At 49.6% G+C, this 22,267-nt stretch overlaps 7 protein-coding genes across 7 annotated transcripts; 2 read left to right on the forward strand and 5 right to left on the reverse strand.

Annotated features, from left to right (window-relative positions):
• Positions 1-55: 55 nt before the first annotated feature.
• FPRO_05211 (uncharacterized protein) lies at positions 56-3,699 on the reverse strand (the record flags this gene model as incomplete). Its single annotated transcript, XM_031230803.1, has 2 exons — positions 56-1,851; positions 1,905-3,699. 2 exons carry the CDS (start codon positions 3,697-3,699, stop codon positions 56-58), a joined length of 3,591 nt encoding a protein of 1,196 aa, XP_031080904.1.
• Positions 3,700-5,764: 2,065 nt separating this feature from the next.
• On the reverse strand, positions 5,765-8,514 carry FPRO_05212 (putative subtilisin-like serine protease; the record flags this gene model as incomplete). Its single annotated transcript, XM_031230804.1, has 3 exons — positions 5,765-7,912; positions 7,963-8,331; positions 8,383-8,514. The coding sequence occupies 3 exons, from the start codon at positions 8,512-8,514 to the stop codon at positions 5,765-5,767; spliced, it is 2,649 nt and encodes an 882-aa protein (XP_031080905.1).
• A 1,803-nt stretch (positions 8,515-10,317) lies between these two features.
• FPRO_05213 (uncharacterized protein) lies at positions 10,318-11,556 on the forward strand (the record flags this gene model as incomplete). Its single annotated transcript, XM_031230806.1, has 3 exons — positions 10,318-10,567; positions 10,620-10,762; positions 10,813-11,556. The coding sequence occupies 3 exons, from the start codon at positions 10,318-10,320 to the stop codon at positions 11,554-11,556; spliced, it is 1,137 nt and encodes a 378-aa protein (XP_031080906.1).
• Positions 11,557-11,584: 28 nt separating this feature from the next.
• Positions 11,585-12,356, reverse strand: FPRO_05214 (uncharacterized protein; the record flags this gene model as incomplete). Its single annotated transcript, XM_031230807.1, has 2 exons — positions 11,585-12,286; positions 12,345-12,356. 2 exons carry the CDS (start codon positions 12,354-12,356, stop codon positions 11,585-11,587), a joined length of 714 nt encoding a protein of 237 aa, XP_031080907.1.
• Positions 12,357-12,868: 512 nt separating this feature from the next.
• On the forward strand, positions 12,869-13,264 carry FPRO_05215 (uncharacterized protein; the record flags this gene model as incomplete). The annotated part of the gene is made up of 1 exon (XM_031230808.1): positions 12,869-13,264. The coding sequence occupies one exon, from the start codon at positions 12,869-12,871 to the stop codon at positions 13,262-13,264; it is 396 nt and encodes a 131-aa protein (XP_031080908.1).
• Positions 13,265-14,049: 785 nt separating this feature from the next.
• On the reverse strand, positions 14,050-16,121 carry FPRO_05216 (putative arginyl-tRNA synthetase, cytosolic; the record flags this gene model as incomplete). The annotated part of the gene is made up of 4 exons (XM_031230809.1): positions 14,050-14,065; positions 14,124-14,537; positions 14,583-15,787; positions 15,837-16,121. The coding sequence occupies 4 exons, from the start codon at positions 16,119-16,121 to the stop codon at positions 14,050-14,052; spliced, it is 1,920 nt and encodes a 639-aa protein (XP_031080909.1).
• Positions 16,122-16,847: 726 nt separating this feature from the next.
• Positions 16,848-18,380, reverse strand: FPRO_05217 (uncharacterized protein; the record flags this gene model as incomplete). Its single annotated transcript, XM_031230810.1, has 1 exon — positions 16,848-18,380. One exon carries the CDS (start codon positions 18,378-18,380, stop codon positions 16,848-16,850), a length of 1,533 nt encoding a protein of 510 aa, XP_031080910.1.
• Positions 18,381-22,267: the final 3,887 nt, after the last annotated feature.

Below are 22,267 nucleotides of genomic sequence, written 5' to 3' on the forward strand. Positions count from 1 at the left end.
TTAGACAAACTTTCCTTGCCGAACAAAGAAAAAGAACCTACGACTACTGTCGTTGTCAACCGCTAACTCCTATCCCAAAACTACCACTCATACTCATCTCCTCAAATCGGTTCGAGATACCACTTAGGTCACTTGATGTGTCCAGCCGAATAGGGCTTGAGGAGCTCCGATCGCTGACGCCGCTGCAGTTCGAGACGGGTGACTTCCTCATGTTGGGTGTGTCTCGGACTGGATCAGGGGACATCACTAGTTGAGGGGGCAAATCCTCCTCCTCTTCAACCAAGTCCGATAGATCATCGTCGTCATGAAACTCGAGATTAGATGCCTCTTGCTTCTTAGAGGCACTGCGAGTCTCTGACCTGTTGAGAGTCACCACGGCCTGTCCTCCAGGCAGCTTTACTTCGTGAGCTTCCAGTGTCTCTGCGATATCCCAGAGGAGGACGTCCATGGGGCAGATGTACGCAACACGCTTGCGCTGACTCCAGGCCAGAACATGTCCGCAAAGTTGGCCCTCATCTCGGCTGACGATCCAAGCGCCACTGTCACCAGGGATACCTAGAGGAACATTCTTTTTCTGAGACCCCTCTTCTGGTGCGTCGGCGCTCGTGACTTGGTAGGCATGACTTGGCGAAACGCGACCGTAGATCTTCACGCTTGTTAGAGCGGGGAGGATCTTGCCAGTCTGCAGGCCGCTCGTTCGAGCCATGCACTGCACCTCCATGTTTGGCAAGGAGTCTGAAGGAGCGACAGTTGTCGGTCGCAGCATGGGTGATCCGACTGTCTGCTTTCCCTCAGACTTTTGTGCGAGGGACTTGCCATCGATGCGAGGAATAGTGTTGTCATCAGGCAGTCTATCGTGAGCGAATTCGAAGAGAGCCCAGTCAACCTCATGCACGAGCCCAAGGGCCTGCTTCCTGCGAATACCACTTGAAGCATACACCTCCCCGACACTGTATGTGTCGAGGTGGTCCTCGTCTTGAGTCTCTGGGTCAGGATAGAACCCTTCTTCGACATCATCGAGAGCCGGCTGTGTGACGATGTAACCATCACCACATCCTGGTTCAATGCCAGGGATATCTCCAGGCTCGGTATACTCCTCATCTTCCTCATCGTCTTCGTCGTCCTCATAGTCACTGGTGATATCGGAATCCGAGTAGGCTTCCGATTCAGTATCGGACAGCTCATAGCCAAACTCATCATCGACAGTGCTGTCGTCACCAGATTGCGCGTACCAGTCCATATCAGGCAGGGCGCTGCACCGAAGAGTATCACTAGGCCCAAAGTCCCGGTCGGGATCATCGAGCATGTGGTGGACCGTCATTCCATAGGGCTTGTCGTCAACCATGACGAGGCCTCCCAGGCTAACGGGGGGCAGATGTCGATCACCAATCCATGCCCCAATACTGGCGCCATTGCCTGGACGCTCTTGATACTCTGGGTTGATGGCCTCAACATCGTCGGATTCTAATCCGGATCCCTTGCCGCTTCTTCGGGCCATGGATCTAAGGACCGAACTTGGCTGTCGCCGAGATCGTAGAACATGTCCACGGCAAACCTTGAGTCCGAAGCCGTTACTTCCGTCGAAAAGGTCACCGAGCCTCTTCTTAAGAATAGCCCTGACCTTTCCAACAGATGTACACACAACAAGGACTGTGGGTTGAGTCTTCTGAGGGCTTGGGCCTACCGACTCAAGAGAGATCTCGACCGATTCGGGGTGCTTGCGGTAGAAGTGACGAAGAGCGTGGTTGATCTGGGGCATAAGGATCTTGTTCCACTTCTCCACAACTTCTGGTGCTAGCGGCACATGGGGATATAAACGCATCTTTGTTTCTGACTGCTTGTCAAGAGCATCTAGGATTTAGTTAGCATTATGTAAGTATATGAATGAGAACAATGCAGTATACCATCCTGATCAGCGACTGCCTCAAACTTGGGAGCACTCTTTTCTGTTCCCAAGTTAGGCGCTGATGCTGCCATTGGCTTCTCACTTGCAGCTTTTAATGATGACTTGAAGTCTTTGACATCCTTTACGTCCTTGTTCGTCTTCATTGGGGCTGCATCGACGGCAGGCGCTGGCGTCTCGGAAGGGTTGAGCTCTTGATCGAGCCTCTCCTCCAGACCACTGACACCGTCCAAGATACAACAGGCTTCCAAGAAACGACTGCATCGTACCTGAACCGAAGAGAGCAACGATTCGCCAGAAGATCGCCCAGCAAGCTCGTCATCGACAGCTGTCCAACAAACCTGAACAGCCTTCATGTACAAGCTGCCGCATCGAACAGCAAGCTCTTCCAGGGCCGAGTCAGGGATAGAAGTGGATCCCTGAGGCACAATATCCTCAAGTGTCTTCCACAAGCCAACTGAGAGTAACAGAGTGGCTAAGGAATACAGATCCAGAACTCTCTGGTCAGGATTGCTGACAAGATGTGAAGATTGGAGATTGCGTGGGTCAAGCGGATGGCGGGACAGAATTGGTGATGTTGAGGGGGTATCTTCAGGAAAGAGATCGAAAGAAGAAAGGAGAGGACGTCGAATATCCACTTCGCCGTTAGTTGCACCCGGCTGCGAGGTGACTGCATCACAGAACGAGACAGTGGATGGAGCAATGTTTCCGTGGGTGATGCCGCGAGCATGCAGGTCGAAAACGGTGTTCATCAGATTGTGAGCAAGTCTGAACTTAGCTTCAAGCTTAGGCTCTGACCCTGGAACTGAGAGAAGATCGTTCAAGGTCGGGAGGTTATATGAGGGGTTCTTGGTGAGACGCTCGAATGAGACGGCATTGAATGAGGGAGGGAATCGGTAGACAAGGCCGAGTCTTGAATTCTCCAGGTCTTCAAAATAGCCAAGAAGTCGAGGCAGTCCAGTCCATGTACCAGGCGATCGCTGAGAATCTTGCTGCAGACCGGCGGATAGTTTCTCGAAGCGAGCCATGGGAGGCATGATGCCCGTTACGGCATAAATCGAGTCAAAGGTTGCATATTCCAGAAGCAGAGGAGCCCACGGTTGGCGGGTCGTTCCATGTGTGAGTTCTGAATAAGCAGTCTTGCTCATAAACACCACTTCTCGGGGAGTAGAAGCCTCATCACCTTGCTTGGGGCGCAGATGAGTTAGAGTCTGGGGGTTAATTTGCTGAGGCGTTTGCATGCGACTGGACTCGAATGGTCGGTACTCTTCGGTAGATGACATGGACTTGAACGGCGTTTTCGATGATCGTCTTAGAACTCCACCAGCTGCTGCCCGTGTCCGCGACAGATCGTAGAGTGTGTCAATCGAAGCAGTGAGGTCATTAACCAAATCCTCAAAATGGTTCTTATCCCATTGAACCAGCGGCGGCTTCGTATCTTTTGACGTAGCAGGTGCTGAAATCATGCGCTTTGAACTTAGCCAAAGAGGTTCGGCTTCTGCTAGGATGTCCTTGATGGTGGACATGATACTGCCAACAACCTCACTCAAACCAGCTTTTGATAGAGACTCGTCGATCTCAACAGACTGAGTAGGATCAGACCATTCGAGACCCCAACTCACTAGACGATCCTTTTGAATGCGGAGTTTTCGATGTAGGGCCTTGATTTCTGGATCTTCCTCATTTTGAATTGGTTCCTTGACAAAGTCGGTTGACTTCTTAGTGTCGTTGTACAGTCTGCTGAGGCGTTTCTGAAAGGGCAGCTGGAAGCCACCCAACGGTAGAAACGACTCCATTATAGTGAACTGCAGTGAATGTTTTGTAGGATAGTCCTAGAATGGGAAGTAAAGCCAGTTTATGATGATAATAGTCGCCAAGTCTGGAAGTGATGTCTCGATCGTGATGCTTGATGGCGATCTGAAGCGGGGCTCTTGGTACAGGTCTTGGAGGTGGTGTAATTAGTGAGGCTCAGCCATTGGCGGTCTTGGCCAGTAAATAAGTAAGGTAAGTTAAAAAGGGACCAAGCAAAAGTCACATGTGCTCAGTAGGTGAGAAGAGAAACCAATGTCTTGTAAGAAACTGTAGGCCAGACCAAATCATTTCATTTTGTTGAGAGGAAACTGTTTATTTCGTTGCCTACACAAAGCGGATCTTGCGGCGCGGCCTATTTGCGGTCATTTTCCAAGGGTCTCAGAATCGGAAATGCTGCTGCCTGAAGGATCAGCAACTACCCTATTGGCCAGTCGTCTATCGGACTTGGATAATCCGCGCCGAGATGGTATCTAATCATGTGATCTCCATTGAAAGAATGCGGCTGCCTATGAACCCTTGCTCCTAACTCACATACTAATCTACGAGTATCACCATCTTTATCTACCCGATCCAGTCTTTGACGTTTCCATCTCACCACGTGGCTTACGCCATGACATGAGGTCTAGAGCCCCTCAGAATGATAAGTTGACGGCCAGTCTTGTTTGTCACGCCCAGACTTACCGTGTAGTATCGTGTTGGTCGGGCATGCATTGATGTCTCATACATGCGGCATCTTGCATGACATATATGATTGATTCTTATCAATTCATTTCACATACTTTGGCTAAGGTCTGAAAATGAGATAGCGGCCACTCCTCCAGAGGCTTACAAAGAACTCCTATCTTGACCCACAATACTGTACCATCACAAAGTGACCTTCGAGACTTGTACAAGTGAGGAGAAGACTTCTGTAGACCTACGTACTACGCAAACGTAGGCTTCAGTCGTCGAGACAGCCATCATTACGCACTCGAATGCGAATGTCACCGAGGTTCATGAAGGCTAGCTCACTTTACAAACTGCCGACTTACACTAGACATATGCTTTGGTGAAGGTGTTATTAGTGCCACTACACAACGACAATCCCGAGGATATCCCCAAAGATGACCCCATAGATACAATCATTCTCTCTATATCGTTCTAAACCACGATTGTTCTTTGGTTGAAGCAGTCACTCCGCCTCTGACTTGCGTCAGTGACCCTCCTCAGTAACTCGCACACAGTTGCCAATCTCCCACTTACCGATGCCCCAGTATGTGCCATTGATTTCATCAAGATGCACAACACATCATCTCATGAAGAAAGACGATGGCAGCTTACAAAATACCGCATCCACGTAGACGCCTGGTGACATCCTCATGTGGATATTGCCGGGCTGTGTACAGTGCCTCTTCCTCAGCACCCATCATATACACAAGAGAGTCTGGGAACGATTTCAGGCTCCAGTGATAAATGCAGGCTTCTTTTTCTCATCGTCGGAGGTTACTGATTTTGTCTTTGACCGTGATGGTGCCTGATGTAGCGGCCTCGGAATTGACGGCTCAAGGCTACTGCCTCGCACTCTCAGCTAACAGCCCAACGTTATACACATCTAGTCAATAGCATTCAGAACTTTCGAACTTCTTCATTGTTTCGCCGTGAGAATACCTCTAGTATCTTTCTTCCTGTGGAGTAGATTCGTTGGTGCCGGCAGATATGTTTTAATGTGTCGATGGTGAGCATTTCTATGGACGGGTCTCTCACTTGTAACACTATACGATAACTCTTCAAGAGACGCATCAATGATAAAACTTTGTATGATCTTATATGGATAAATAAAGCTGAAGCCTAGTCACTAGTACGAGGATTTAAGATTGTGAACTGAATTCATTCTTTGCGCTGTCTGTGTGCAGCTAGATCTATGTTCTATTCTATCCTTAATTATCCGGATAATTAACCAATATCTATTTACCCATGACCATTTCCGAACCCTATTACATCTCTGATGCTTTTGTACACGAAACCGAAACAAAAATGCTCATAATGCCTTTGCAAGCATAGAAACAACTCTTACTTTTCATACCGAATCGTAAACACAGGCGAATACGCCTCGTCCCAATCCTCCTCCTTCTTCTCATCACCAAAGATTCTCAACGCTCTATATCTCACAACATACTGTCCCGCAGGGGCAAAAGTGCCATCTGCAAGCTCACCAGTGAAGGCTTGCGAGTTAGTACCCATTGCGTTCCACAGCAGGGGAAAGTCAACTGGTTCGCCGATAACGCGCGGCTTTTTGGAAGAGGTTGGTTTCTCGGTTGTTACCGGCATGATTTCAGCGTGAAGTTTTGCTGAGCCTAAAGCGAGGAACCACGTAAGACCGGGCAGTGTGTCGGTGAGGTTGTTTGCTGTGCCAGGCTTGGGGAGTGTCCATGTTGTGTTGTCTGCTACGGGAAAGCGGTTCTCGTCGGTTGAGTTTGCGATCCATGTATCCTTAGGCCCGAGAACTATTGAGTCGTGAAGAGATCCTGTCAAGCCTTGGTACGGAAGAGAAAGAGATGTCCCGTCGGTGCCGTTAATGGTTACATAACCCGACCAAACAGGCAAACGCGTTGCGTTCAGACCCTTGGGAGGCGTAGCCAGAACCTCAATGACAATGCTTTCACCGGCATTGATAGTAACCTTTGACTCGCTGAACTTGAGACTGGCATGCTCTTTGGCGAAGTCGTTAGGGAATTCATCCGGATAAATGTAATTTTCAACAAGCGTAAACATCGTGACAGCCGGGACGTGAGAAATCTGCAAATCAATCTGTTTCTTGCCCGTATTCTTAACCGTAAAGTTCAACGACTCCGCGAAATGATCCGTGTCGTTGAACGAAAGACTCGATCGTGATAAGAGAACTTTTGCGTGGGCGGCATCGTGAGCCTGCACGATACCGCCGCCCTGCTGCGGAACAGGCGCGAGGAAGTCATAGAATATTTTCCCGTCGTTGAATAATCGCGGGTTTGCGCTTGCTGAGAGGAGGTTCTCGATGAGTGCTGGATCGCGTGTGCCTCTGGCTTCTGCGATGAGAGCGACGATGCCAGCGACGAGGGGTGAAGCCATGGAAGTACCTGATAACACAGCATAGCTTCCCATGCTTCGGGGGTATGTTGACAGGATTTTACCGCCTGGGGCTCCGAATTGAGGCTTGACATCCATTTCCCAGGTTGGGCCCCAAGAGGAAAAGGTACTCGCTGCACCGGCTGTGACGTTGTTGTGCTTCTGTTCGAGAATAACGTTGCCGTCACTTCCGTCCGACATGCTCAGAGTGATCTTCTTCTTTGCTTTCAGGGAAGCGATCCAGTCTGCGCCCTGTTCAGGAGACACGATACTTGCTGCTTTGATACCCGCGACGGAAGAGACGTCGAAAGGAGCGAGATCCTCTTTGTTGCTGTAGAAAATTATGTACTTTGCACCAGCTTTGACTGCATTGGCAGCTTTCGCATCGAAAGTACACGAACCGCGTCGGAGAAGAACGATATACTTGCTGAGATCAGGTGTGTTCTTAGGCCACTCGTCACAACCATCATCAGCGACCGAAGTGTCGTAGTTGAGTGCCCAGAGCGGTAGTTTCACGTCCTTCCAGGCACTCGGCTTACCACTCAAGTGTCCAAATTCATGCTCAGGACCTCCACCGATGCTGTATTTCGACGCATTCAGGAGTGCGAGAGACTTGGTGTTGTCAAACGACCCAACAGCAGTGACTTTCTTCCCATTCGCCGCCGTACTCGCATAAAACATTCCCATGGCCCCTGCATTGCCCGCCGCAAGAACACAAGGAACGCCCTGCTCGACAATTCTCGAAACAGCCACCGCCCACGGTTCTTCAGACCAGCCAGACGGACCACCGATGGAAGCTGAGATAATATCTGCACCGTCTTCAAACGCCTGGTTGAACGCTGCGATAAGGACGTCGTTTCCAGCTTCGCCATTACAGCCAAACGCGCGGTATGCTCCTATTTGCACACCGGGGGCGGCGCCGGTAAAGCCCATTGTGTTCTTTTGGGCGGCGAGAATACCGGCGACGTGGGTGCCGTGACCAGCGCAGTCCATGGGGTCGTTGTCGGGCTTGGCGTGGTTGAGGCCGTCGTATGCGTCGCCTACGAGATCAGTGCCAAAGGACACGAGACAGTCTTTGCCGAAGCAGCCTCCAAGGGCTGGATGTTTGTAGTCAACCTGTATAGATGTTAGTTCTGGTTATCATGGGGAGTGTGAAGATGGCTTACACCACTGTCAACGAGGGCAACCTTGAGACCCTTGCCCGTGACACCCTCTGCCCTCAACTTATCAATCTGCGTCATGACATGCGGCGAGAACGTATCGTTCACAGAATCTCTCTCTTCAAAGCCTCGTTTTTGAATAGACTTGTACTCCATTCCCGGTGTACCCGTCCAGTGAACCTCTGGCTTGGGAATGCTGAATGTCTGTACAGGCCATTTTTGCTTGATGCCTGGCAATAGTGCCATCTCGGAAGCTAGGTCTTCAGCATTGTCGATGTCGGTGAATTGGATCGAAGCTCCTTTGAATAGCTTGTAGTTGTATTGCATACGAGTCCTGCCTCGTGCTGAAGCCTTGGCGAAGAAGTCGGCACAGTCCTAAGCTCCGTTAGTTATGGAAAGGGATATGAGAGATGAGAGAATACGCACATGATTCTCTTCAAATTCAAAGATATAAGCTCCCGGTAACCGACTGTGACCCTTGCCAACAGCGATCTTATCAAAGTCCACCGCGTTGGCCACCGCAGCGTATAGCGCAGCAACTATACTTAATCGCACCATGATGAAAAGAAATACACCAAATCACGTTCTCCGCAATCACGAAAAGAATCACCAAGATACGAGAAAGAAAAGGGAAAGGAAAAGTAGAAAGGGAGGATTTAAACGAGATAAACCTGATCCTAACATTTCCGCCTTGGAAATAGGTTGGCTGGGGATCCTATATACGATCATCATAGCCCCATTATTGACACAAGCTGTGGGTTGATCCATGATGGGGAAAAGAAAAGGGAAGAAGTGGGTTTCTGCGGGATAGTGGACTTTACGAGATTTCAGGCCATGAGAAGCAATCCTACGAATGAGAGTAGAGGATATATTTGAGACAATTGTCTTGGGTATTCTCTACCAATGGACTAAATGGTTAGTTGCAGTGAATGAAGAGTCGGTATCACTGCACAGCTGAGGAGTCGCCTGGCGGAGGTTGGGTTGGGTTGTCAACATGGGATCGACAGGCACTGCACGGATGATGAAACTGGGTCCCATGTCGCTAAACATAGAGTCATCTATGATAGAGCCGCATGAGACGGTTGCGCGTACATGCAGTCGAGACAAATCAAGACAAATTCATGGTTGAAAATGGGTTAGTTGTATGCAAGTTTGCGGTTGGGTGTCTATATCTAAATAACAACTCAACCACCAACCTTTTAACTCTGGCCGTTGCACCCAAAGCGAATACTACCACGTAAGTTCCGTCACTTGAAACTCAATCAAATATCGTCATCCGATCCTCTTGATCCTCCTTGCACATCTTAATCTGCCCCGCGATCGTCAGGAGAAACAAATGCTACCTTGCTATGGCTTGTTCCCACTACCTGACCCGCGACGATTCCTTGGTGAAATCATGCATCAGATAACACTATCCCACGGAATCCGTCCCGCTATGCAAGACTTATGCAGCACTTCCCGTGTCGTACCAAGCTGAACCTCGTATTTGCGGTACATAAAAAGAAACGGCACTAGTCTTTGCTTGGATACACGTAGCCAATTGGGCCCACGACACCTTGTGCATGCATGCATATGTAGGGCGGGAGACGTTTCTAAAATAAAATAGAGAAAATATTCTTGATTGTTTTTAAAAAAAAAAAAAATTTCAATTTCTGAAGATGGGGCGTACATGAGGTAATTGATTGATCATGATGGGGCAATTTTATTCTCTTGCACACGCTCTTGAATTGGTGCCTCATTGTCATCACTGATTTTTATCGTTGTACGGCGTTGAGGATGCAACGGGTACATACACCACGTTTTGTATCACGGTTAAACGGTAGGCCCGTTGTATGACGCCGTTGCTCGTGATTGTTCCCGCGTGTAGTCACACAAGACCGATTCAACGTCAACGCACTCTGTACAACACAATTTGAAAGACAAAAGGCTGGTCAATTCACCGATATCGCTAACCAACCACCCAGAAGACCATCACCAAATTTGCTGAGAATGAGAGTATGCACTTAAGCAATTGTCTTCCTTTGACCAAGCTGTACAAAGTAAGCTCACCACGGCATTTGGATCTTACCGCATGTATAAAGATCCGGCAGATAAGATAATCCAGTTGTGGCTACGCCGAGAACATGCTCCGTGCCTCCGGCGCCGTCTCCGGAGGGACTGTGTCATGCCCCATCTGTGATTGGTCCATTGCACCATACCGAGTGTGAAATGTTCAAAAAGGTTGGATCAGAAAATCAGAATTGCGACATTGCTGTCCCAGTGCATCACTAATTAATTTATAACATCCTCCCTTGTTGGAATGCAAAATTAAGCTTAAAACTTTACAACATCATACTGGTATTGACCAACTTTGAAGACAATATGTTGGGACTAGATTCTCGTACGAAAGAGCAACCCTCTACTCACGATGCCGAGCGCAATATACAACCATCCGAAGAACCCAACGAGAAGGAAAACGTATCGGCTTTCAAGTCCCTTGGTTGGCTTGACCGTTTTCTAGCAGTATGGATCTTCCTCGCCATGGTTGTCGGTATCATCTTGGGCAACTTTGTCCCTTCAACTGGGCCGGCTCTTGAAAAGGGCAAGTTTGTTGGCGTCTCTGTTCCAATAGGTATGTAAACAGCTTAACCGGCGGTACAAAGTATACTGATCAGTTGTGCTAGCTGTGGGTCTGCTTGTCATGATGTATCCCATCCTCTGCAAAGTCCGATACGAAAGCCTCCACGAGATCTTCTCCCAGCGCGACGTCTGGAAGCAAATCCTTTTCAGCGTATTCATCAACTGGATAGTTGCACCCTTTCTGATGGTAACCCATGACTCCAATTCCTCAAACATGTAACATTCTGACGATGATAGCTCGGCCTGGCATGGGCCTTCCTCCCAGACAAGCCCGAACTTCGTATCGGTCTTATCCTCGTCGGCCTCGCACGCTGCATCGCCATGGTGCTGATATGGAACGGTCTTGCGGGCGGTGACGCCGAATACTGCGCTATCCTTGTGGCCATCAACTCGATACTGCAGATGGCTCTATACGCGCCAATGTCTGTGTTCTTTATCTCGGTGATCAGCGGAGAGGAGGGCTCTCTTGAAGTGTCATACTCAACCGTTGCAACTAGCGTAGCAGTCTTTCTCGGCATTCCCCTCGGCGCAGCTATCATCACTCGCTTCTCCCTGCGGAAGATGGTCGGACCAGAGTGGTATGAGCGAGTTTTTCTACGCATCATCTCCCCGTGGTCTCTCATCGGCCTTCTTTACACCATCCTCATCCTCTTCGCTTCCCAAGGCCATCAGGTGGTGCATCAGATCGTGTCTGTAGTACGCGTCGCAGCCCCCCTCATCGTCTACTTCGTTATAATCTTCTTCGCAACACTTCTGGTATCTCGAAACGCTGGCTTCGGATACCCACTTTCGACAACACAGAGTTTCACTGCGGCAAGTAACAATTTCGAGCTTGCGATAGCTGTGGCTATTACCACGTTCGGACCCAGCAGTGACCAAGCGCTTGCGGCGACGGTTGGCCCGTTGATCGAGGTTCCGGTGCTTTTGGGTTTGGTGTATCTACTTCGGTGGGTTTCTGATAGATGGAACTGGAAGAACTGAGTTTTGAAGTATGTAGCGACAAATAGTATCAGGTCATCTCGTCCATCAAATTGAGCAAATCCGTGTTGCGGACCATGCAGGTCTCGCCTTCGGCGCATCCAAGAGCAGATCGAGCTTGAGATATGTCTGATTGACCTCGGATCTGAGCGAGGATAGTAGCAGCTTCCATGCAGTGAATCTTGTCAAGAGATTTTGGTTGTTGGGGTACGTGCTGTTGTTGTGGCTGTGACACGGGCTGTGGTCTAGGGCAGCAGCCTGATTCTTCTGTACAAGACGTAGCAGTCGTAGCAGGTGTTGGCGGCGAGTACATCTTGGGCTGAATCGCAAACGGAGGGTTGCTATTCTTCCTCACCGGACCACATCCTTGAGGCTGTGAGCACGGCACAGGTCTCGAGGCAATGACAACAGGTGAAGGATTGGAAGACGGCGTCGAAACGGGCGTAACAGTCGCCATGCCCGCTCTAGCAACCATCTTCTCCTCATGCCTCACAGCCTCAACATGAGCCTCAACCTCCTCAGCCGACACGCCCTTCGCAGCAAGCAAACCTCTCAGCGCAGCATTCTCCCCAGCGACAGCCCTAGCAACACGCTGCATCTCTAGCGTAGCCTGGCCATCGCGACGTTCAAACTCACGCACGCGATTCTGCAGATCGTCGAGTAATTCACGCTGTCTTGCGCGAGAGCGACGCTGGTTCTCGCGATTGAGAGCGAGAGACTCGGGGGTTCGAGTCTAGTTGGGCTTAGTATTCATTTTGACGGATATACGGGAGTAAGGGGAAATATCGTACCTTGCGTGGCATGATGGGTTTGGTGAATTCTCCGGCTGAGATGAGACGGGTTCAGGTGAGATGATGGACTGGGGTATTGGATAAAATGCGCTGGAGAATGAGTCGAATTGGTTGGAAAAAGAGTGTCTGAAGAGGCAGCAATAGTTTTCCGGTCCCACCAGGCTTAGGCCTGTGTCTATCTAATACGAACTCGGTAATGACTCTTCTGCACTCAATCCTTCAGTGACGGGCCTCTCAGAGGGATAAATTAGTACCACTGAACTGTACTAATGAGTGTAGATCAGTTGAAGCAATAAAACAACAGCATTCACTCCATTTTGACCCACGCCCGCAAACCGTGATCGCTCGATTACAAACCCTCCACATTTTTTCCTCCCCATGTATCCCAATTAGGTAATCTCAACTTCGGCCCAGACTCAAACTCCACCATCGTCACTAACTTCCTTCACCTCTCTTCCAGCAAAAGCCAATTGATTCAATTGCACCCAATCGCAATGATCTGCAATACCTGTCGCCGCGCAGCAATGCGCTCTGCTCGTCTTCCCCTGCGCACCCTCTTCCGCGCTCCCACGGCCATCACCCGCATTACAACACAAATACCTACATCAACGCCCCGAAGACTTCTCTCGACCTCTGCGGCTCGATTCTCCGCTGCCGTCGAGGAAGAGCCCGATCTGCCTTCCATGAGCCCCGCTGAATCTGCTATCGCCGAAATACTCTCCGATAAGCTCCAGCCCACCGAACTACTTGTCCAAGATGTCTCTGGTGGCTGTGGGAGCATGTACGCCATCGATATCACATCCCCTGCTTTCAAGGGCCAGACAATTCTCAAGCAGCAGCGCATGGTGAATGCTGCTCTTGGCGATCTTGTCAAGGGGTGGCACGGCGTTCAGATTAGGACCAAGGTCCCTTCTGCTTAAGGGCGACAGGTTTATGGAATAACCATATCTTTATGAATACGACGGCGAAAACTGGTGGAGAGCCAAGATGGGATGATTGTACGACTATGGAGATTGCTCTTTAGAGTTCAGGAACGTCACGAATTGGAAGACATAACGATTTGCAATCGCGCAAGATTCAGATTCTGCTGCGGCTCAGTACTAAACTGGTCGATTGAGCCCTAAATCGATAGGCTGCTGTATAATAAGGTAGAGGAACAAAGGAGCAAGGCATGGGCATCACGGCCGAAAATCTCAACTACGGGGCAAAACGTAAGCATACTATTCAACATTGAAGCACATGACTCTCAATTGCTGCCGTTCGATGGTGATTTGAGTTCTGTATTTGCGTCACATGCATTGGCCGATTTCGCTAGTTATGTATCACACAGGCTCGTTGAAGTGACTGATTATGTGACTCAGGCCCAGAAATCTATCATTTTCAAGTAACACTATTGGTAACCAACCGACTCATCAATACAGAAGAGTTCGTGGCTCCTCGATATGCATCTGATATTTTGGATCGCAGAGTTGACGTCTTTGGTCTTTCACTTCAGGGTGACCAGTGGCGGATGCCAGAGAACCCTCGCTTCAAGTCGAATTGGGCCATTTGAACAATGAGTTTTGGAACTACCACGAAGGTAAGTTGAATGGGTATATTAAAACTTTTCATAGTCTCGTCTAATGCGCCATTAGTCGAGATAAGACTCGACGCCCATCAATCCATGCCCCTCTTGAAATCCATGTCCCATTTCTTTTACAAATTCTCATTCAAACTCGTAGCTTACATTCTGTACATCATTAGCAATTACTCATAAGTCGGCATCTTCGGAGAACATACCGTTCAACAGGTGTAAGACCAAGCAGACTCATGCCATTGTGGAGGACAATTCGGGCAGCATCGTAAAGAGCCATACGAGCCTTCTGAAGCTCAGCCTCGCTGCCAACAATTCGGAGGTGATCGTAACTGGAGCTGAGAACGTGCGTCATCTTGAACAAGTATGTCAAGATGGTGGTGGGCTCAAGGGTCTTGAGAGTGTTCTGGACAACGTCGGGCCACTGGCTAAGAAGTCGGACGAGGTCGGTAGCGTGCTTCTCGGTCAGAAGATCGTAGTTGGCAGTGGCCAGCTCATCGTCGGAGAGGCCAACTCGTCGGCGGATAGAGCACAGACGAGCATGAGCATACTGGAGGTAAGGGCCAGTATCACCCTCGAAAGAGGTCATGACGTCCATGTCGAACTTGTAGTTGTTGATTCTAGTGTCGTTAGTAACACGCTTTTAAATGAGTTAGGATACATACCGCTTTCCGGACATATCTTGGACCATAACACTGCTGATACCAAGGATATCGGCAACAGCCTCAGGGTTCTCGACCTGGGAGTACTTGGTCTCGTTCTTCTTCATCACCTCATGCATCTTGTCGGCGACATCACGGAGAATATCGTCAAGGAACTTGACAGTACCCTTTCGGGTGCTCATGCCAAGAACCATACCGAAGTTGATGTGCTGACACTTCTTAGCAATATCCTCGTGGCCCATAAGCTCAATAGTCTTGAAGAGTTGCTTCAAGTGGAGATCCTGTTGAGAAGCAACGACGTAGATCATGTGGTCAAAGTTGTACTTCTCGTGTCGGTTGAGAAGCTCGCTGATATCTCGGGTGAGGTATAGGGCAGTGCCATCCTTCTTTCGGAGAATGACCTTCTCGAGACTCTTACCAGGCTTGCCAGGGACGTGCTTGGAGAAGTCAATGAGGATAGCACCGTTAGCGTCCTCGGTCAGGCCCTTCTCAGAGAGAACCTTGGCGGCTTTTTCCATATCCTCCTCGGGGACCTGAGACTCTCCTGAGTATTCGTCGTACTCAATGTTGAGTCGGGCATAGGTCTTCTTGTATCGAGTAATGGAGAGATCTCGGAAACGTCGCCAGAGATCGACGGCCTCCTTGTCACCGTCTGTCATTCGTCGGAAGTACTTTCGGGCTTGCTCGTCCAGGGACTTCTCCTCAAGCGCAGTGATGTCCTCGCCAGCAGCCTTCTTAGCCGCAATCTCCTCCTTCTCGGCGGACATATCCTGGTTAATTCGGACGTAGAGGTTGAAGAGGTGGTTAATAGGATCGGCCTTGAGGGCTTCCTCATCACCCCACTTCTCCCAGGCCAAAGCCAACAGACCATACTGCTTACCCCAGTCACCGAGGTAGTTCATTCGGGTGACCTCCCATCCAGCACTCTCGTACAGAGAAGCGAGGAAACCACCAATGATAGTACTTCGGAGATGGCCAGCGTGGAAAGGCTTGGCAATGTTGGGCGAGGAGAACTCGACAATCATTCGCTTCCTGCCAGAGTTGGGGTCGCTAGGGTCTCGGAGACCGTTGTAAGGGTTCTTGCCGTAGTTGTCGGCGCGCTTTCGAATCGTAGGGAGGAGCATGCTGATAAGCTTGTTGGGCTTGAAGAAGAAGGAGATAAAGGGACCAGCAGCGGTAGGCTTCTCAATAAGGGGAGACTCGGGGAACTTGATCATGTCAGCTATAATTCAGCAATTGCTATTTTATGCGACTCACCTGAGCAACCCATTCCTCAGCAAGCTCTTGAGGCTTCTTGCCCTTCACTCGGAGGGCAGGAACAGCAAGAATAGCATCTCCCTTATCGAGAGTCTGAGTCCACTGGATGGCGGGGTAGATAATCTTAGGATCGACACCAGTAATAGGCGCCAAAAGGCTTGTGATGTGTGAACGGTAGATATCGACTGGGTTGGTATCAGGGTGACATCCAGGGAAAGAAGTCTCGATGTTGTCGAGACCAAGCTGCTGGAGCTGGTCGGCGAGAGCGTTGGCGTATGTCGCCATGGTGCGTATATGTTTGAAGGAGGAGGGGTACTTGTAGTCGCGATGCAATGTCTGTTGTCGCGGGGACTGACGAGTCGAGAGTAGAGAGAGGGTACGAGTCTGGACAAAAGCTTGTCGCAATGGCAAAGAGGATGTTACAAGATAACAAGAAGTAGAAGAAGAGAAAAAGGTGGAGGAAGTGAGGCGCCGCGCGAGCATCAATGGCGATTCCGAGCGAGTGAGTGTGAGTCAAGTGGGCTCAAGGGTTAACAAAAAAAAGGCTTTGACTCTTTCACTTCTTTCCTGCGAGTCATCATTCGCCGGGGACGGACGCAGAGCTTGAAATCGCGGGGCACGGTTGCCCTGAAATTCCGCTCCGATTTTACCCCTCCATCCATGTCAGGCCATTGATAAGATAATGAATGATTGGATTCAACTTCATGCGACTTTCATCTTGAGTCATAGCTAAACAAATGCTCTTAGAAAGGAACCAATTCTTGGATCAATTTGTATTGAAGATTGAACAGACTAAAACGCTATTGCTGACCATTTAAAACACCCAGTGATATTTGCCGAACCTTTTCACACTTTACATGAAGTAACCCCTCTGAGGTCCTTCAGAGCAAACTAACCAAATTAATAAAGAACCGAAACTAGACATAGCTTATTTTGATGCGCCGTAGTTGTGAGACTGCTCCCTCGAGAAGTCCATACAACATGCATTAGAGGGGTATAACAAGGAAAGATCTAGACGTTATGGTCGCCAGGGTTCATCTTCATGTCGTTGGTGCCAAACTTGCCACCGTTCAACTTCTTGCGGGCAATCTCCTTACGCCACTCAAACATGGTGTTTGGCTTGTCCCTGATGGTCTGGCGAAGCTTCTCGTCACTTCGCTTCATCCAGGCGTTGGAAGAAGCAGTGCTGACAGGGTAGAGAGGCATGCTGTTGTGGCTGAGGAGGAATGCATCCGGCTCGCGCTTATCATGAGACGCGATGATATCCATATCAGCCGCAATCTGATCGCAGTAGATCTCGAGAGGGAGATCGTTGACGTCGTGTCCAAAGGGGTTCTCGATTTCTTGGCCGATGAATAGAAGTCCGAAAATGATATAAGCGGCGACAACAGAAGCCGGAATCGTGATATACTGAAGCTTATCGACAAGCTGGAAGGGGAGGACAAATACATAGACGAAGGTGATCTGGCTGATAGCAATGGTGTAAGCAATGGGCAGAGGAGTGTTGAGAACACGGTCACAGCCCGTCATGCAGTCGTTCATCATGGTGAGGTGGTTGTAAGCAAGAGTCTGCTGCATTGGGACAGGGAGTTGCTCCTGAGCGACCATTCGATCAATGGTGATGGCGAGGTGGTTAAGAATCTCGAGGGGGAGGTTGCCAAGAGGCTTGTCGGTCTTCTTAAGAGCCTTACGGGGGTTGCTCTGAGCAAACGACACGCCAAGATACTCTCCAACGGACTTGAACATGTTCTTCTTCTTGATAACAGGGCCATCAGGATCAGCGACAGTGGCATCCTTGGCAAAGGTGTTGAGGTGGCCGATGAGATGCTCCAGATCGGGGTAGGCGCTGTAGGGCTCGAATCGAAGGGCATGCTTGAGAGAAACTGAGAAAGCAACAATGAGGTTCATCGCGCCAATCTTCTTGAGGATAGTCTCGCGGGGATCTTGATCTGCGACATCCTTGGCGTGAATCCAGAAGATACGGCCCAGTGTCTGAGAAGCCATGGTAAGCATACCCCAGTATCGGCGACCCTCGGCGTAACGCTCGTACGCAGTCGAGGATCGGAACGACAGACTAAGACCGACGACGAAACCCAGAATGGTGAGCAGAACCGAGTCAACAGAAATGTTGTGGACCTGCTTGTGGATGAGAGTAATGGCAGTCGACCAGGCGCCAATAGCGACCAGAGGGATGATCAGCTTGGGCATGATGGAGCCGTGCATCTGCATGACGAGAGGCCATTTTGAGTGCTTCTGAATATCACGAGGACCGGTGAAGTAGTCATCAATATCGAGGGAGGTCTGCTTGCGGAAAAGAGCAGGGTTGACGCCTACGGCGGGAGAAGGGGGAGAGCGAACATTGTCGAGGGGGATTTCGAGACTGTGCAGGCGCTTCTGATCGGAAGTGTCGAGACTCTGAAGACGTGTAGGATCATTGTTAGGGGACTGCGGCTTCTCCTGGGTCTCAGTGTTGGTGTCAATTGTTGGTCGGTTGACGGCCGTGGTGGCTGTATGGCCAGAAGTAGCAGAATAGCTATCGCCCATGATGCCGATTATCGCGTTTGATGTCGATGTATTCAGGAGATGAGAGAGATGGGATCCTGCCAGCAGGCGTGCAAGGGTAAAAGGAAATTCAGTTCGATCAGAAAGATGAGAGAGGCAATAGAGAGAGGATGCTCAAAGGAAAAGCCAAGAGCAGTAGGAATCAGTTTATCACAAACGAGAGTGAGAATAGCAAGAGACCAGACGAAGGAGATGCACGCACGGGGGAGGGGCCTGGGTATAAATGAATCACGAAAGAGGAAAGAAAGAAAGTGGACAGGATTGACGGGACGCTCCTGGACTGATATGGGGATTGAAGCTCATCCATCTCCATCGGGAGAGCATCCCATTCCCAGGAGCACAAGGACGACAGCAAACAACCTAAGAGCTAATGGCTAAGGCTAAGTGGAGGTGGTCTCAATGCCGCCGCCACTCAGGAACGCTTGCAAGCCAGGGTCCCAGAGAGAAGCCCCCTGTAACGTCCTCGCGTTTCGTTCCCCTATTGGCCCGTGGCCACCACACCGGCGCTGCCGCTTCCAAATTTTGTGGTCTCAGCGGCAGGGCCCGCCTGGGCGAAAGCACTAAAAAGAGCCCTCCATGTGTAAGTCGTTTCTAGCGGAGAGAATTTTTCATACTGTGCTGTTGTCGTACCCGGACTCCAGTTATAACGGTCTCCATCCCAAGGAGGAGGGAGCAGTCAGCGCTACCTGGTCGAGGCCATCAATACCAACGCACGACTAGAATTTTGAAACGCAGCTCGCCCCCTGTAATGCACGCTACCTTCTCCTCTGTTGGTTTTTTCTTCTTCGTCTTGTGGGTGGTGGCGAAAGACAGAGTAAACAAGTTTAAGCAAAGCATTTTCCACGAGTGAATACGATTCGTCATAAAGCCTCACTTGCGTGTTGTGATCATCAGAAACAGCGACCTCCTTGCTCTCTGTTTGGAGAAACTCAAACGCCATGTCTGGTTCTGAGACAGCAGAGATGCAGGTGTGTGACACTGCACAAGTCACGATGCATTATGTAACGGGCAACACAAGAGACGATCGAAAGTTCTAGGGGATGGCGAGACACTTGATCGATCATGATGAACGGGATGGCATGCGAGTTTCAGGGGGCCGAAACCTAATTGGAGCCCTGACACCTTATTCGCACTTCCGTATGTCCAACAAAAGCCGTCCAATGAACCGCGCTGTCTGTGGACGTCTCTGTGTAGGTATTCCCGCGTTTAGTTGAGCCAGGGGGGCGCCTAAAAGCCAAGTCAGGACATTCAAGGAATACCAATATGTCAGTGTAATGACTCTCGCCTCGCCCTCGATTGGTCGTTATTACAAAAGGAGGTCCGTGACGTGGTCAAGCTTCCACTATGAGTAACAAAGCCTTACTCCCTTGCCCAAACAAATGGGGCATCTGTGAGCGAGAAGAAAAAATAGGCTGCACAGCCCCCATCGGACGTCAAAGAACATCTGGATCCAATGAGCAACATTCGACAAAAGACATTCACGGTCTTCTGTTGTTCTCCTTTCTCGGACTAGGGAGACGGCGGTAGAATTAGGCTCGTAACTAAACTTCTGCTGGCTCCGCTGAATCATCTAAATTTATACGAGATTCGTCACCTCATTGGTCTTGAATCTTCAACTGCTGCCGCATATCCTTTGTCTCCCTTTCATCGAAGAGAAGAGACTTCTTTATTGCCAGCACATAATCACTCATAATTCCGATCATATGGCAATCCTTTCTTTGTTTGATCAACCCTCGCTTCACTATTTCGACAACCTTCACACACAGTGTTCTTCACAGTCCAGCACAGCCCTCAAATCCTTGCGGAGCAATTTCTTGGAAAAATCTCCAGTCTCCACTGCGGGATACGCGTTGCACTAGAATACCAAGCTTTTTCTCTGATCTTGTTCTGGCGAGTCCGTCTGTTGATCAATATTGTAGCTTATTCTCGTCTCCCCAGAAGCCAAGTCTCTCTTCTGTGACTTGGCTTTTTAGTAATTCGCGTCGACGCAAGTAAGATTGTTCGCCTATTCATGTCCACAGGCATCTGCACCTAATCCTTGGCTGCAGTGCACAAGAAAAGCCTCTTCCGCGTGATTGTTCCTTTTGGGTTATAACTTTCGAGTTCATTGCCACTGCAGGTCGCCTTTCTGCAGCCATTGATATGCGGATGCATGGCTGTTCACTTCATCAAGTCAATCCGATGTGAGGCGACGTCGAAAAAGGGAACAGAGAGGACCCATGTTTTAGGCCCCGTGTTGTCAGGCAAGGATCATGGCATGGGCAGTGGTTCAGTAGGGTTCATGCCTCATCAACATGCGGTCAGCAGCGAGCTGAAGTGTCACTAATAGTTGAAGCCTGCCGTGATTCATATCAAGAATAATGCGTGCTCCGTATTTTCCGCGAAGGATCATGTTGAAAATGGGCAAATTAGGATCATTATTTAGTTTGACACAGGACATAAAATTTATTTTCATGCTTGGTCTTACTGCATTCTAGCATGGGTCATAGCCAGGGCTTTCATTCGATACACGAATCCTGAATACCTTGGCGATATTGATCTCGCGAAATAGGAGACCATCGCGAACTCGGACTTTCTTGAACCCCGTAACCGTGCCCTGTCGCCTGCAATTGAATCCCATGAGGAAAATCGAATGTTTCCAAAACTCACCTGAAGTTCCCTTCTGTGCTACAAAGTTTCTTCCCCAGATCCGTTACCATTCGCCGTCGTTTGAGTTCCCTAACTAAAAACATGAGACTGGCGTTGTCGTTTCATCATCAGCCTCAAACCCTTCCCTTCCACATTAGGGCAAATTAGTCTGGCGATGGTGCGGAGAAATACATGGATCTCGGATTGGTTGACAGTGCAGCTTCGTAATAAGCACTAGCTGAGACAGGATGAGGTTGCAGGAGATTGGACTTTTGGTAGGCTGCGAATCGGCAGAGCCCCGGGATACGATGATATTTTACTCATTTACGGAATATTGTATAAATTGCTGCACATGTAGCCGAGGCCTGAGAAACGCGGAGATGAACCAGGCACTGTCCTCTAAGCCTCAATTTGGTCACTTCGGCTGCGTAAAGATGCTTTGAGCTTGAAGGATCAGACTGGGTCACTCGTACCCAGGCCCAGGCGAGGACTTGTCTATTGTTAATGCTGCCGGCACCCGTACTCCGTATTTCATGGACATTCGTTCCATTGCTTCGGGTATGCTCGAGGCACTCAATTGTTATACTCATTCGCCTATCTCTAGCTATTTTCATCGGCACAGCTCTTTCATTCGACTGCCATAATCTCTACTGTTCCTTCAGGACGACATGCAGGCGGGTGAAGCCATAGGATATGGTATCCGAAGGCCATGACTGTTGTTACCTTCGGGTGATCATTGTATGTGGATTTCGTGGGCTCAAATGGGGGCGGAATCAGTGTCTGTAAGGTAAGTGTCAATCGAGCGGCGCCCTGAGGTTTTGGGTTCATCAGCATGAACACCCGAAGCTGGCAGCTGGGTTGCAGGAGCAGAATTCGTCTAAATAAGACAAAGCCGTATATGCAGCCGGTTTGAGGAGGTTCCTTCAGCTCTAGGGGCCATCACGTTGCCAGCTTAACCTATAATCATAGGCGAAGAGGTGATGGAGATCTGGAAGAAGGAGTTTGCACTTCAAACCCCAGTCTGAGATACTCATTTTGTAAGGCTTTGTGTCCATAAAGCCCAATAGGGGCCCGTACCATCAGAAGGGCTTGTGCTTCATAATTCATTGTGTCACTGCTTTCTGCCTCGCCTACTGAGATATGCGGGCGGCCTTGTTGGTGGTTTGACTCTGTTGCGAGTATGTAGGGTGGTCTTTTAGTCCTCTTGACGTGTAGCCTAGCAGAGAAAATCTGAGTGTATG

Source organism: Fusarium proliferatum (genome assembly GCF_900067095.1).
Source record: "Fusarium proliferatum ET1 genome assembly, contig: FPRO_scaffold004, whole genome shotgun sequence".
Lineage (NCBI taxonomy): Eukaryota > Fungi > Ascomycota > Sordariomycetes > Hypocreales > Nectriaceae > Fusarium > Fusarium proliferatum.